Source organism: Strix uralensis, chromosome 7 (genome assembly GCF_047716275.1).
Source record: "Strix uralensis isolate ZFMK-TIS-50842 chromosome 7, bStrUra1, whole genome shotgun sequence".
Classification (NCBI taxonomy): Eukaryota; Metazoa; Chordata; class Aves; order Strigiformes; family Strigidae; genus Strix; species Strix uralensis.
In genome coordinates, this window is record NC_133978.1 from 26,017,905 (window position 1) to 26,031,436 (window position 13,532).

Genomic DNA, 13,532 nt, shown 5'->3' on the forward strand with positions numbered 1-13,532 from the left:
CAATATGTATAAAGTCTGGCATCAGCTTACAGATACAAGTGAAATGACTAACACTGAAATATAAGCATCTTAAATGGATTTTATGGAAATAGTATGATACAAAATAATTCTGATTTTAATTTTATTAAAACCAAGAAAGTTGAAATGCCCATAAAAATGATCATTATTGCTCTAAAAGAACTACAATTACTAATTATGAGTTTGGCATTTTCTTACTTAAAGCAATTTTTAATTTTCCATACACTATGCCCATTTTCTACATCAAATTGATCCTTACTACTCTGAATCTAATACTAACCATTATGAGATTATATTAGACATTTCAGTGCCTGTGTCTCTAGGACATATGGTACCGAGTGAGAAAAATAACAGAAGCATTTTACTTAGCTATTAAACAATTACACTCATGTTCTCTTACAGCTAAAAGGAGGTTTGTAATTTCTATTACTAAACTTAAAATATCTACTGTTTATTTTTAATATCTGAGAGCCTCAACATGACAAAAATTCTAATTGGAATAATCTTTTCTGTAACCTGATTGTCTATTGTTTTCCAACTCTAGATCTGAATTTGAAGAACATACACTATGCTGGGTCTATGTAACCTGTAACAATTTTCTACCTTAGTAGCCACACTGCAGCATTAGAAAACTGGCAATTATTCATTTTGCCATGAGCTAGTAACTGAAAGAGTGAAATTCTCATTTGTGAAGAATGGTATAGTAAATCACGGATTAGCAAAGTCAGACACTCGCAGTGAAAGTATATCCTCTTGCTTACACCTAACAAAGCTAATGTTCAATATGGCTCTTCTCTTTACTATACAAATTTTATGTTAACTTTAGAAAGAAAATGTTTTAAAAGCAGAAAACTACTCATGTCAATAAAGATTTCACTCAGAAGAATCAGACAGCAAAACACAATTCATCTTCCTATAAACTTTTAACAAGTTGTGACAACCTCACACAGCTGTCTACAAATGCTATTTAATAAAAATTATGTCTGTTTAAAAGAATACACTAATCTAGATTTTTCACAGCAAAGTCATGAAAAGTACAATTCACAATTCCTGTCCTTCCCTATAAAACTGAGGTCTTTAGTCTAAGTTGGCCATTCAGGTTTTTTTCATGATCTGTGGGGAAAGAGCAGCACCTCCATAAGATAATTTATCCTGTCCTCACACAAACATCCAAGACAGATGGGAGGAATTGTTCTCTGGAAGTTCCTCTCTGTCTCAAGTCTCCCTCCAAAATCTATACAGGAACACTAGATAACTTTGGCTAATACCTAACTTTTTGATAGCTAAAGTCAAAAAAGATGAGTCCATCTTCTCGTGCCCTTGGTCAGAAATCCTAGTTTGTGGTAAGTTGTTTTGGGTTTTTTTGTTGTGTTTTTTTTGTTTGTTTGTTTATGTTTTTTGTTTTGTTTTCTTTTTTATGCAGACTATTTTGGCTTGAAGTTTCAGCATCTCATAGGCATCTGGTTAAAATTCTTACTGCATTACACCTGCCATGCTGTAAGAGACACGTTAGTTAGTCTGCTCCATCTAGAAAGCTGATAGGGAGTCTAGACTTTCAGTCGCACCTGTAACAGCATTAGATCTCTGATGTGGAATGAGGAAGGTTGCTATCAAGTTACTAGGCAATCAATACAAGTGTGGGCAAGATTTACAGCAGAATAGATAAGGGTAAAGGGAGAGTCATTATAGCGTAGTTTCTGCTGATTAAATAATGCCTTAACCTGGAAGCAAGCCAGGTTTTTTTCCTCCATAAGAAACCAACAGAAATATTTGAATTGTTCCTGTTCAGATAAAGGTATCTGAACATAGCCAATACTAGTTCTGCATATTTCCATCTCCTGAGTAGAGATAACTATTTGCATACAATAAATATTCAGATTTTTATATACATCTAAGTGACTCAATTCTTTATGGATCCCAATTATAGACTGTAAAAAGTAAAGAATCTGGAAATAAAACTGAGAGTTTGTTTAAAATTTATATGCTTTAGGAATACATCAAAAAAAAAAAAAGAGTATAGCTAATATTCCATACCTGAGTAGTGGTTGCTTTGGATAAGAAGGTTGGTCACTGTTTTGGCATGGCTGAGGTTTTTTTGTGACTTGCTTATAAATATTCCTGGCAGTTACTCCAATCCATAGCATAGTAGAGAGTGTAGAATAATGTAGTACTATGCCAACCTAAAAAGAGTGGACAGTTAAACATCAGTAAATGGATCCGTAAAAGAAGAATTTTAGAAAAATCATACTGCATAAGTGTACAAACAAACCATTTTTTAACTGAATTTGTAAGTGCATCAATTTTTTCTTTCTCTCTGGTTATTTCTAACCAGGGAAAACACTTTTAAAAAGGAGATAGACTCTGTTATTTAATCTATTATAGATAATATCTGTGATACCAGATGGTATATTATGAAACCAAGACTGTAAAGACATTTGTTTTCTAAGAACCTGATTAATGACAATTTTTTCCACCTGAATTTAAAGTGACACGAAGCTTAGTTTGTGTTGTAAGCTTTGTTAGTTTATCATGACAATCCAATTTAAAAATTAATGAAAGGTCAGCATTTTTGCTTGCTATTACAATATTATTTCCTTTCATTTTTCAGGAATATCCTGCTGTAGTTCCCTCTCAGCTGCATATAGCTAAGGTTGACTTCTTGTAATGGGATCAGTGCTGTTTGCCTAAAACCAGATTATTTTCAGACATATTTTAAGGAATTATAAACTTGGCCATACAATTTTAAAAATTAAATCAAGATCTTGGCATCCTCCCTTAAAAGGAAATACAAACTCTCATTAGTGTTATTAACATTTTGTCTCCAAGAAACTGGTATGTTTATCACTGAAAGTAAAATAACGTACAAACACCTCTAAAATACTAACATCTTTGTTATGTTAGTAATTGTTATTCATTACTATGGAAACAGTAATTGGAATGTTATCCAATCCCTAATGCTTTATTACATCAGCTAAGTCTCCATCTGATTATATAAAATGAGGTTACCTTTGAAGCAATAACCTGACATTTTGCAGTGACAAGTAAAATATTGCTATAATTGGAAAGCACATAAATGTTTAAGGAATACAGAGAATTGCTGAATAAAGCTAACACAAATCTATTATAATGATTTATTTGAACCAGTGTTCATTTTTGTTCGACTTAAAATAATTGATGGGTAAAGAAAAAAATTTAATTAATTTTGTTTATATTTAGTAATATAGCACAAAACTTGAAGATAGCAGCAAATATCATTAACAGAAAACCCTTTGTGATTTTCTCTGGAACTTGTCTCACACATTAGACAAGGGAGTATAAAGCCTTCATAGCCGTTGCTGCTTAAGGTAAAAGAAGCGGAAATAAAAGAATGAGACAACTATGTACCATCAGCTGGCAGATGTTGCCAGTTCACTGGCTAGTGCTGTCTGGACTTAGTTCATATGCAGCTTGCAGCATTTCTGTAGGGACGCAGTGAATATGACTATGAGCTGGGGGAGAAGTGAAGGAGCAAGGCAGGAGGGAGAAGAGGGGGAGGAGAAATAGGGAGAAAAGGAGGTGGGAACCATGAGAAAGAACTGGAAAAATTCTAGTGATTTGGTTCATAACCTTTTTGTCATTTCAGCATAGCACTGCTAATATATATTCTGTAATTATTCTATGTAAGTATGCCAAAGAGTCCATAAGAATATGAACAGCAGGGATGAATTCCATGTGAGAAAGTACCTATACGTGAAATTTTGAAAGCATATATGGCCACATGTACAGAAATGATCAGACACTTAACTGAATGAGATTTTTTAAAAAAGTACAATAAAACAATGTTATTGAACTTTCAAGGAGGAAACTGAACTGAAAACATCATTGCCATGCCACACCTTAGTCACATTACTTTTCTTCAGTGTGCTTATTTCAGCAACTTAGTTCCTTCTGATAAACCAAACAAATATGGCCAAGAGACACAAATGTTATCATCTTTTGTACTAACTCTTTAACAATATGCTTCCTTCTGTTGCCCAAAGAAACCCCCAACATTTGCATTTCTTGCTTAAAGGAAAAGAGGATATATCCTGATGATACAGGACCTCCTCACAACTGACAGATTTAAAGGACAATGGTGACAACTGGAGATAAAACATATGACACAACAATGTTGAATTTGGAAAGATGTGCTGAGCTGTTATACTAAATTCCAGAGGAAAGGATACCCTTTTCTCTGTGGGGTGATGATTTTGTTTCTCAAGTCTTATCATAAAATATACTTTCTGGACTAGAATTTTTGCTCTTATTCATCCACTAATAATAATTAGTGAAGAAATGATTGTCACATCTCATCTTGAAAATTCAGTGTTTCAGAGCGGTAGGCTTTGCTCTCTGCCTCTTCCTTTTCCACATCTCCACACTGACGTCAGTCATGCCACGGAGATGCATTTTCCTCACTGTTGCACTTAGGGGCTGTGGCTGCATGCTCTTTTGTCCCCTTCAGTGGGACCACCTCTTTCTAGCTTTCTTAAGCTAGGAAGACATCTGAACCCTATGCTAGAAATACATGAGATACCAGCTCATGACATGGAAGGGGAAGACAAGGCTCAACAGAAAGGGTAACAGGACAAAGATAGTTTTGTTCTGTAAACTCGCTTAACTCTTCTAGCAAATGTAAACCTTAGGTTTATGCAATAAAGGCCCAGGGTACAAATTTATCTGTGGACATCTTGTTACTGGATTTGTGTCTCTGTAAAGCTTAAGAGGTCAATAAACAGATACAAATTAAATAACCAAGTGTTCACTTAAAACTGTTTTCAGTATAAGTAGAACTTCTGTATTTCACATAAAATTGTGTGGGAAGGGTCAAGTTTTCCACACAGAACAAAGGATTATGACTGAATATATTAAAATGATGACCCTTATTCGTAAGAAGGTTGTCCACTGACAGGCCAAATGGTACAGAAAGAGCTGTCAGGACATACGCATTGAAGACAGCATTGGACCTAAATTTACTCAATAACTGCAGTTATATGGTGAAAATTCTGTTGTTTCCTTGGACTCAATTTTTCCATGTCCTGTGTTCTTAGAACTCTTATCTTTGGGAATAAGCACCAGCCTACTGAATAGATTACACTTTCTTACAATAAGAAGATGCTGCCTGTACGTGCTCCTTCAATATATTTCAATACCTTAGGCGTAACTCAAGTTCCACGCCATGCGGTTACCATGGTAATGACCAGAATACACATTTATGCAAAGCATTTTGGCACAAAAAGCTCTCTTGATCAGCTTTAACTTGCAAACAAATGTTTTTGTTTTCCCCTCGTTTTTAATTTAATTTTTTTTTTCAATTGTAATCATATTTCAGATAAGATTGTTCTTCTTCAGCCAGTTCTATTTAAAGGAGGATATGGATATGCACTGACATTCTGATTAAACTATTAATCCTGCATTGAAAGTGATTCTTTTCAGTGGGATGAAGGGATTCAGGAACTTCTCTGTGGTCTATAGCATCACTGGATGTGAATATTTAATGATCTTAAAACATTTAGCCTTAAAACAACCCCCTGCTCCCTTCACAGGTAGAAAAGAGCAAAAAGTTGAGACCCGCAAATCAGATACCTGAGACCAGGAAGGACAATCTTCAGCATGCACATTTAACTCCACAGTGTGCAAACTCTTTAGCTGTCATAGGTTCCTGCTAGTAAAGTTTCCAGCCACCTATGACTAGCTCTGTTTCTTATCTCAGCAGAGCTGAACAATGCAGCACCTTTCTCACCAAAGACCAGTCAAGAGCTCTTAAATAGCATTCTTTGCTTAAGGTATCCTAACTGGCAAACTTGATCATCGTACATTAGTTTTACACCCATTCTTTCAAAAAAATTATAGCTAGAGCAGAAAGAACTGCTCTTTTCCTCCTCTTTCCATAATATTTTTGTATCTACAGCTCCTACCTGAAATGTGGCACATAGCTCTAGGATGTCCTTAGTTTAACAGTACTCAAATCCAAATTTCAGACTTCCAAGGGTAGCATGCTAATTTCTAGTTAGTATGGAATAAAAAATAACCAGTATACTGGTTAGTGTGGAATGGGCTTCGCCTTTCTTACTGAAGATTTACTGCCCTATAGAAAGGAATTCACAAGCAACTTCACATATAACACTTTCAGAGAGAAGAAAGATCAGAGGCTTGCCAAATTTTACATGGAAGCTTTTATTTGATACAGGAGGTTTTTGGAGATGTGATCTAAGTGATCATGCCACTCAATGACTGGCCACTAGGATAAAAATTATGATTCTGTCTCACCTTCTGACTTTTCTGTCTTCTGAATCTTGTGCCCCTAAGCCTATTCTTCATGCTTCAACATGTTGAACTGACGATTTCATCCCCTAGCATCCATAGACTCATGGCTATCATGCTCTTCTGGAAAGTAGGGGCCATAAGACTGAAATCTTTTGGACTGAGAGTACAGAATCAATGCCTCCCACACATGGAGAGTAATACAGCTACAGTTGTGTCTCCTTCTGTCTCATTCCTTACATGAAAGGAATAAGCTTTCTTCTGTCCTTTAAAGGAAAATAATCTGAGACTCTAACTCTGGGAGATGGAAGGGGCTGACTACATCATCTATTGGCTGGCTCAAGCACCTTTCTGGCTAGTGTACCGGCTCTGATTAATCCCATTCTGCTGTTCTTAACACAACCTTTGCCTTGCATGAAAAATTTTGCCATAAACTCAAGACTCTGTATTCTATATCAACAGCCAGCATTCAGACACCCAGAATCAGATTTGTGGGTAATTTAAACAGTCTGTAGATATAACCTCATTCACACAGGAAATCTGTGAAGAAGCAATCAACTCTTCCAGACCAGCACTCTAACATCAAGTTTTCTCTGTAAATCATAAAGACTGCATAGCACATACGCAAGTGAGACTATCTATACAAAATCCCCTCTGAAATAGGTATGCAGGTTTAAAAGGGAGTTTTAGATTTTCAGATTGTAGATAAAAATAAATAACTTACACAAAAAAAAAAATCTGTTTTCAGAGATGGTAACTACTTTGCCTTCAAGGGGATACGAAGGCTCTTCCAGCTATCTACCACAGAAAATGGGTCCATTTCCATAGCATTAATTCCTGCTGCTTAAAATTAGCCTGGGACACCTCATTTAGAGAGAGAAGGTGATCCAAATGAAGTTATTTTAGAACCGCTGTTTTTTGGTTAACTATGAAGGATAAAAATTAACTCAGTCTATTATGTCACTTGGGTGAGGATGTTGCAGTGAAATTTGTGTGAAAGTTTTGAGGATAATTACAGTAAGAAAGGTGGAGAGGTTCACTGGCTTTGACACTGCATTTCAGTGACTAGGACAGAAAATGCTTGCACTTGGAATCTTCCCTGTGCACTGAGGAAACAAAAAGTGGAAATTACATTGCTGCATGGTGAAGCTGTGTTTTGAATTGTAGCAGATGGAAAGATACCTGTGCTATAGCAACACTGATGGTGCTACACATGGAGTATAACTAATATTTTAGTGCTGCTTGAAGCAGTAATATTTTCACAAATATATTTTTAGACCGTAATATCAGTTTTTTTCCACAACTGAAAAAAAAAAAGGGGGGGAAAGAGACAAAACTTAGACTTGAGGGACACACAAGCCCAAAACATCTATATAACTATACCTTTCATTAGGCTGAGTGATTTAAAGAATTGCTATATTCCACATGCAGGAGAAAAGGAGTGCTGTCCACCCCACCACCACTTACACAAGCCACAGGAAATGTTCAAATACATGAGCTTCTTGGGAAACCATTAGTAGGTCTGACCTCCCTACCTTCTAGCTTGGCATCCTGAATATTAATTCACAGAGTAATCCTCTCAGGGTTATCACAGGAGGAGACAGGCACTGGGACTCGCAGAATTTTGCTGTCAGTAGGCAAGAAAGGGTCTGTGGTGGGGTACAATTTTCTGGGAGTGAACATTTGTTCAGCCTCTGTTACAAGCATCCATTAGCCCTACATAATTACATCAGACAATTTCTACCAGGAACCAGAGGACTCTGTGTGTGTTGTATGTCCTGTATCTTTCCTATATTTTAACTGCTGATGATATTGTCTGTTGATGTAGTGTGGTGTCAGGTAAATAAATAACTTTACGAAACTGATTAGAAGGCATATGTGAATGGATCCATTCAGTTTCTCTAAATGTGCATGTTTCTCAGCAGCTCAGGATCTGGCCCTATACCATAGCTAGAAACTGCTGTCACTGATAATGCATTTTATGAAGATACCCCTGTAGTTCATGTAATACTCATAACAGATTATTAATAACTCATTTATCTCAATCAATTTTTCATTATGGCTGTTAATACTGCATTGTTACCATGCAATCTTCAAAGTAAATAACCAGAGAATGATTGCAACAACAGATGGTCATCTGTGATCGTGTAATTACACAGCCGTGGCTGCCCTACAAACTAATCTGCTACCCTCACTTGCAAACTGCAGATAGAGACAATGGTAAGTGAAATTTCAATTTGCTAGAACTCACAGATTAATTATGACACAATACACCAGATATTGTGAGATATTTATCTCAGACTAATCTAGTGGACAACTAATCTAGTATCATTTAAATGAATACCATATAATACACATAGGTAGACTTCGCACACAGAACGTTACAGGTGCTTACAGATCTATATATGCTGTTCATTGACAGTCATGCATAAGTATACATAAAAGGCTTCCAAAGCATCTCACTGAAAATTAACTCTCACACTAGTTATGCAAGTTTTGCAGTGACTCTGCTGTTGGCTGGTGACTCTTGCTGTTTACACCCATTCAAACTAATCAGAAGAACCAGATTAGTGACAGGCAAAATATCTGGGAGAATGTTGGTTTAATGAAGTGCTTTACTACAGGTAAATACCAACAACATTCATGAGATCTGGAGCACTTCCTCAAAAATCTGAGAGGAAGAAATGTTTAAGACAAACAAATCGCAACAAGCCCTTATCGGGCATTCCAGATGACTGAAATGCCTCTCTTTACACACTGTACAGACTCAGCTTCTACATTCAGAGCAGCTGAAGCCATGGCCTCTCTGTGGATCTCATGGCACTATATTCCCAGAAAGGATGAAGCAAGAGATGTGAAAAAGTCCAGCAGTGCAAACACGGGTCCATAAATTGCAAGGGTACTGGTCTGCTTTGTCTCCTTAGCTTGAGTTTTAATTAGAAGACATAATCATACTATAAATATTAAGCTGCCCAAGTGTATATTTAGGGATCACCCAGTGAAGTCAGGGCCACCCTCAGGCAAATGGCATATGTATTACAAAAGCGCAGCATTAACCTTAGTTCCACACATTTGATGCAAAGATCAGAAAGGACAGATAATATTTGGGAATCATAGTTTTCAGCTATCCTGTAGCACAGAGAAATATTATTATTTTCAGGGATTTTTTAAAATAAGGAAATCTGAGCTGCAGAGAAATTAATGCATTGGTCAGCCTCTCACAGAAACTCAGGCGACAACCAAACACTGAATATTCCCAGTGCTGGCCTTTAAAAGACATACTTATAATGATGACTTATTCTGAAGAACTTAAGATCCAGGAACAACATATGAAAATAAAGAGAACTATCAATATTATGTTAAAAGATACAGTTTCAGGTTTTCATTCTATTAGTAAGAATTACTAAGGCAGATACTTACAGCTTGACATATAATTGGATATTTAATGCGATTGATTCCACCAGCAAAAACAGCAAACGTAAGAGCAGTATGAAAACAAAAGTTGAGAAGCATGTGCCATCCTTTTCTACTTATTCGGATTGTGCTGTTGAAAAATCATGTTTTAAAATTAGAAACTAACATATTTATTATGAAAATTACGATTTGGAAAAAATGTTTAATATGACAGAATTAAATTCTCTAATTCTTGAAAACCTTAAAAATCTACCTATAGGAAAGAGCCTCCTTTATACAGCACTGAAATCAATAGCAAAAAGGTAAAATCAATGGTAAAAATTCTAAAGAGTCTACTGACAAGGGTCTACTGACTTAAAAGTCTCCTCCCTCACATCAAGCATTTAAAGTAGAGTAATAAAAGCAAATGGCTTATTGAATAGCTTCAGATATGCAGAACCTTAACAAGACATCTCTAAAGGATTAAATGGAAGCTGAAAATCAAAAGTCATTGCATTAAGTTCACTCAATTAATATTTAGCAGCTTCTACAGTACAATACATTCCTACTCTTTTAAATTGCCAATAGTCTTTAACAGAAGTATGTAGTCAAAATGGCATTTATATAAATCCTTCATATAAAGAAAAACGCAAGTTTCCTAAACCCAAGAAGATTTAGAAGTCAAAGGAAGTTTCTTTTATCCAATGATAGTTACCAGTCTTTCAACCAAACTTGGTCTTGGAAGCCAATACTGCCAGTGTAGCTGTCCAGAGTGCTGCTCATCTGGAATTTGCCAGAAAGCAATTTGATAGTGCTCGTGGTTTTATAGTGAATTGTCAAGTTAGAAATCTCAGAAACAGCATGTAGACCATTTAGACATACGTCTCAGGACAGATACAGCTTGGGAACAGCTTGAGAAAGGCTGACATAACCTTTTTACCTTTTTTTGGTTTCTCTGGTGTAAATCATATTGCTGGTATTACTATCCAATAGTTATTCTGATAATTTAAATTTATCTTTTCAGTGAGGATTAGAAATATTGAAGTACCTCAGCATAATGCTGACCATTTAACACAAGTGCTTAAAATTGAATTCTTACCTGTGATGGACAATGTAGGTGATAATAGAAGCAAACAGGCACAACAACATAACTGCAGTACATGCATATACCACAGGGTGCAGAAACTCCCCTGGGTACTGGGGGAAAGACAGCACTGTCTTAAAATCCTATGGAGAGAGCAAAATGATTTAACATCGTTAGGCATGTGTGAAACTTGGAGACTTCATTTCAATATGTCCTGTCATTCCTAGCTGTTCCCTTTAAAGAGCAGGAAAATAAGATTATGAACTTTTTATGTACATATAGTTCATGAATTTACAATAACATCAGACTGCTCTTTCCTCATCTGCATACACTTTGCAAGACAGAAATTAACCTTTTTTGTACAAGCAGACATATCCTAATTTAAAAAAAAGGTCTGAAAAAATACACAGAATATTACATTTTCCATGCATTAACAATATCTGTTTCTTCTGATAACATGAACTTTATGTGTATTTTACTAGGATATTAAGGACAAAATATCAAATTACCATAAAGGTCTCTAAATGGCATATACATGGTTGCAGAAGAACCACTCAAAAGCCATGAGAATACACCCAAAATATTGACTGACTTGCTCCTATATTCAAATATAATTCCCAGTTGATACACCTCCTCTGACCCAGTGACCTTCACACTTAGTTGCAAATACTCTACACTACCTATATCATTTCAAAAGCAGCTCAACAGCTACATTAACAGTAGAGTAAAGATCCATGCACTCCTTTTGGACCTGCTAGTGCTTACTGACACAATTCTTCATGAAAAAGATAATGAAAAACTATTAATATCTTTGTAAAATGAATCATATCAAATTCCCATTTTAAATTACCTGATCTCACAAGTAAGAAATAATAAGGGAGCTAAATCTGCAGGTGTGATGGATGGAAAGCAAAAGGAGCCCATTACAGAAAGCAGTATGTCTTCAGACTGTTTGAATTAAACCAAACATTAGAGGTTCACTGTAACACATTAAGCCACATCTATTTGTGACACTACACTTCTGAAAACAAGTACTATAAATTGGACACATAAACTATCACCTGAGTGCAACGTGTTGTCTACATGCCAGTTTCCACGTGCAGTGGCACTAACTGCGCACGCAAAAATGAATATACATCCCAGCACAGAAAAAGCTAAAATCTGAAAAAGTATTGAATATGACAATCCAGCATACTCTAACACTGAAAATACTGGCATACATTTAAAAGTCTTTTTCTTTATTTGTCAGTTTTAGGTTCCCCTGGATGAAGATTCAATACATTATTTTCCTGAGGTGAAATCTACCCTTTGGAGACTGGGATTGTAATGCTAATACATTTTTAAAATTGCATTTGCATGCAGAGAGCTGATTTCCAACACCATTATTTATGTATATGATCTTGTCCCATGTACAAGCAGCTAATGTTCATGAGTATATGCAATTATTAAATCAGGGGGAAAGGTACTGTTCTGTTTACCTTCCAGAAAGGTCCTTACAAGTAAAAGATGCCCTAGTAGTCATTATTTTTCTTCATACTAGCTTTAAAGTTCCTAAATTTGACTGTATCAGTTCCTCCAGATGCATATTAATGTCACTTCTAAAACAGAGCAGCTTACAACATACATAAAAAATACCATCAAAATGAACAAACAACATATGAACAAGATGGCAAATACATGTCATCACAGCCCATTTCTCTTCAAGTACTTCCTCAGCTTGTGTGTGTACCTCAGTTAAATCTGCTCAGTCACCACTTGTCCCACACAAAAGTCCTCTCTCAGTCCTGCTCAGTTCTACAAGACTCAAAGTCAGAGGTGGAGTCACTTGTCACAGAGGTACTCTTAAGGTGCCTCCTAACATCTTTTGCTTCTCTTCCCTCAACCACAAGTGGAATGTCTTTTGATGTGGTAGCTTTTTAATGTGACAGACCTATGCTCCTGAGGCCCTCTCTTGTTTTTTTAGTATACATGAATATACATTCAGGATATAATGAATTCACAAATTCAAATAATTATTTAAAAGTCTACTGTCTCAGAACTGCCACTGAATCTCCACTCAAACACCCTTTCTTAATGACCATCTTTTTGCCCATGTTTTTTTTTTGCGTCATCTCCCGATTAATTCTTTTACAGAGTGAATTTCTTGAGGTAGACTATTATTTACCAGAGATGTTCAGTAAAATTTTGGCTCATAATACTACAGTAGTAATGTAAATACTGTACAATTTAAATAGAAATACTTTGCTGAAAATGATAAAATATTTACTTCTAGCTCTTATTGATATATTTCAGTATACCAATAGTACACTTTGTCATAATTCTATGTACACACTTGCTTCATTTCTGTGCATTAAGAAAACTGTTACTGAAATTAATATAGTAGTAACATTGCAGCTGTTTAAAGAAATAAATATCTCATATATTTCTGAAAAAATACTCTGAAAAGTTAACAGAGTTGTGTAAAAAGAAACACAATGAAGCTACACATTTATGTAGCAACAATGAAAGTGATTTTACTTGAGGTAGCATCATTCAGTGTACTAAAGAACTATCTTGCTTTTATTAGTGTAAATGCAAGGATCAACTAATCACTATGTTTGAACATCAATATAAAAGCAAATGCTGTATGTTCTACAGGAACAGAACCATTTTGCCTGCAGAAGAATCAAGAACAATCAGCATCTTAAAGCTAATTCAATGTTAAAATACTCTTTTTTTATTATTATCTCTTTTCTAATCTTGTACAGTAAATAAC

At 35.5% G+C, this 13,532-nt stretch overlaps 1 protein-coding gene across 4 annotated transcripts in view; it reads right to left on the reverse strand.

Moving 5' to 3' along the window:
• The window catches only part of ADGRA1 (adhesion G protein-coupled receptor A1), a 284,883-nt gene that overhangs the window by 33,156 nt on the left and 238,195 nt on the right, over nucleotides 1-13,532 (reverse strand). For all 4 annotated transcript variants that reach the window (XM_074875014.1, XM_074875013.1, XM_074875015.1 and 1 more), the window contains 3 exons: nucleotides 10,793-10,920; nucleotides 9,721-9,844; nucleotides 2,053-2,198 (listed from right to left, as the gene is read on the reverse strand). In XM_074875014.1, coding sequence (XP_074731115.1) covers nucleotides 2,053-2,198; nucleotides 9,721-9,844; nucleotides 10,793-10,920 — 398 coding nt within the window. The remainder of the gene's footprint in view (nucleotides 1-2,052; nucleotides 2,199-9,720; nucleotides 9,845-10,792; nucleotides 10,921-13,532) is intronic.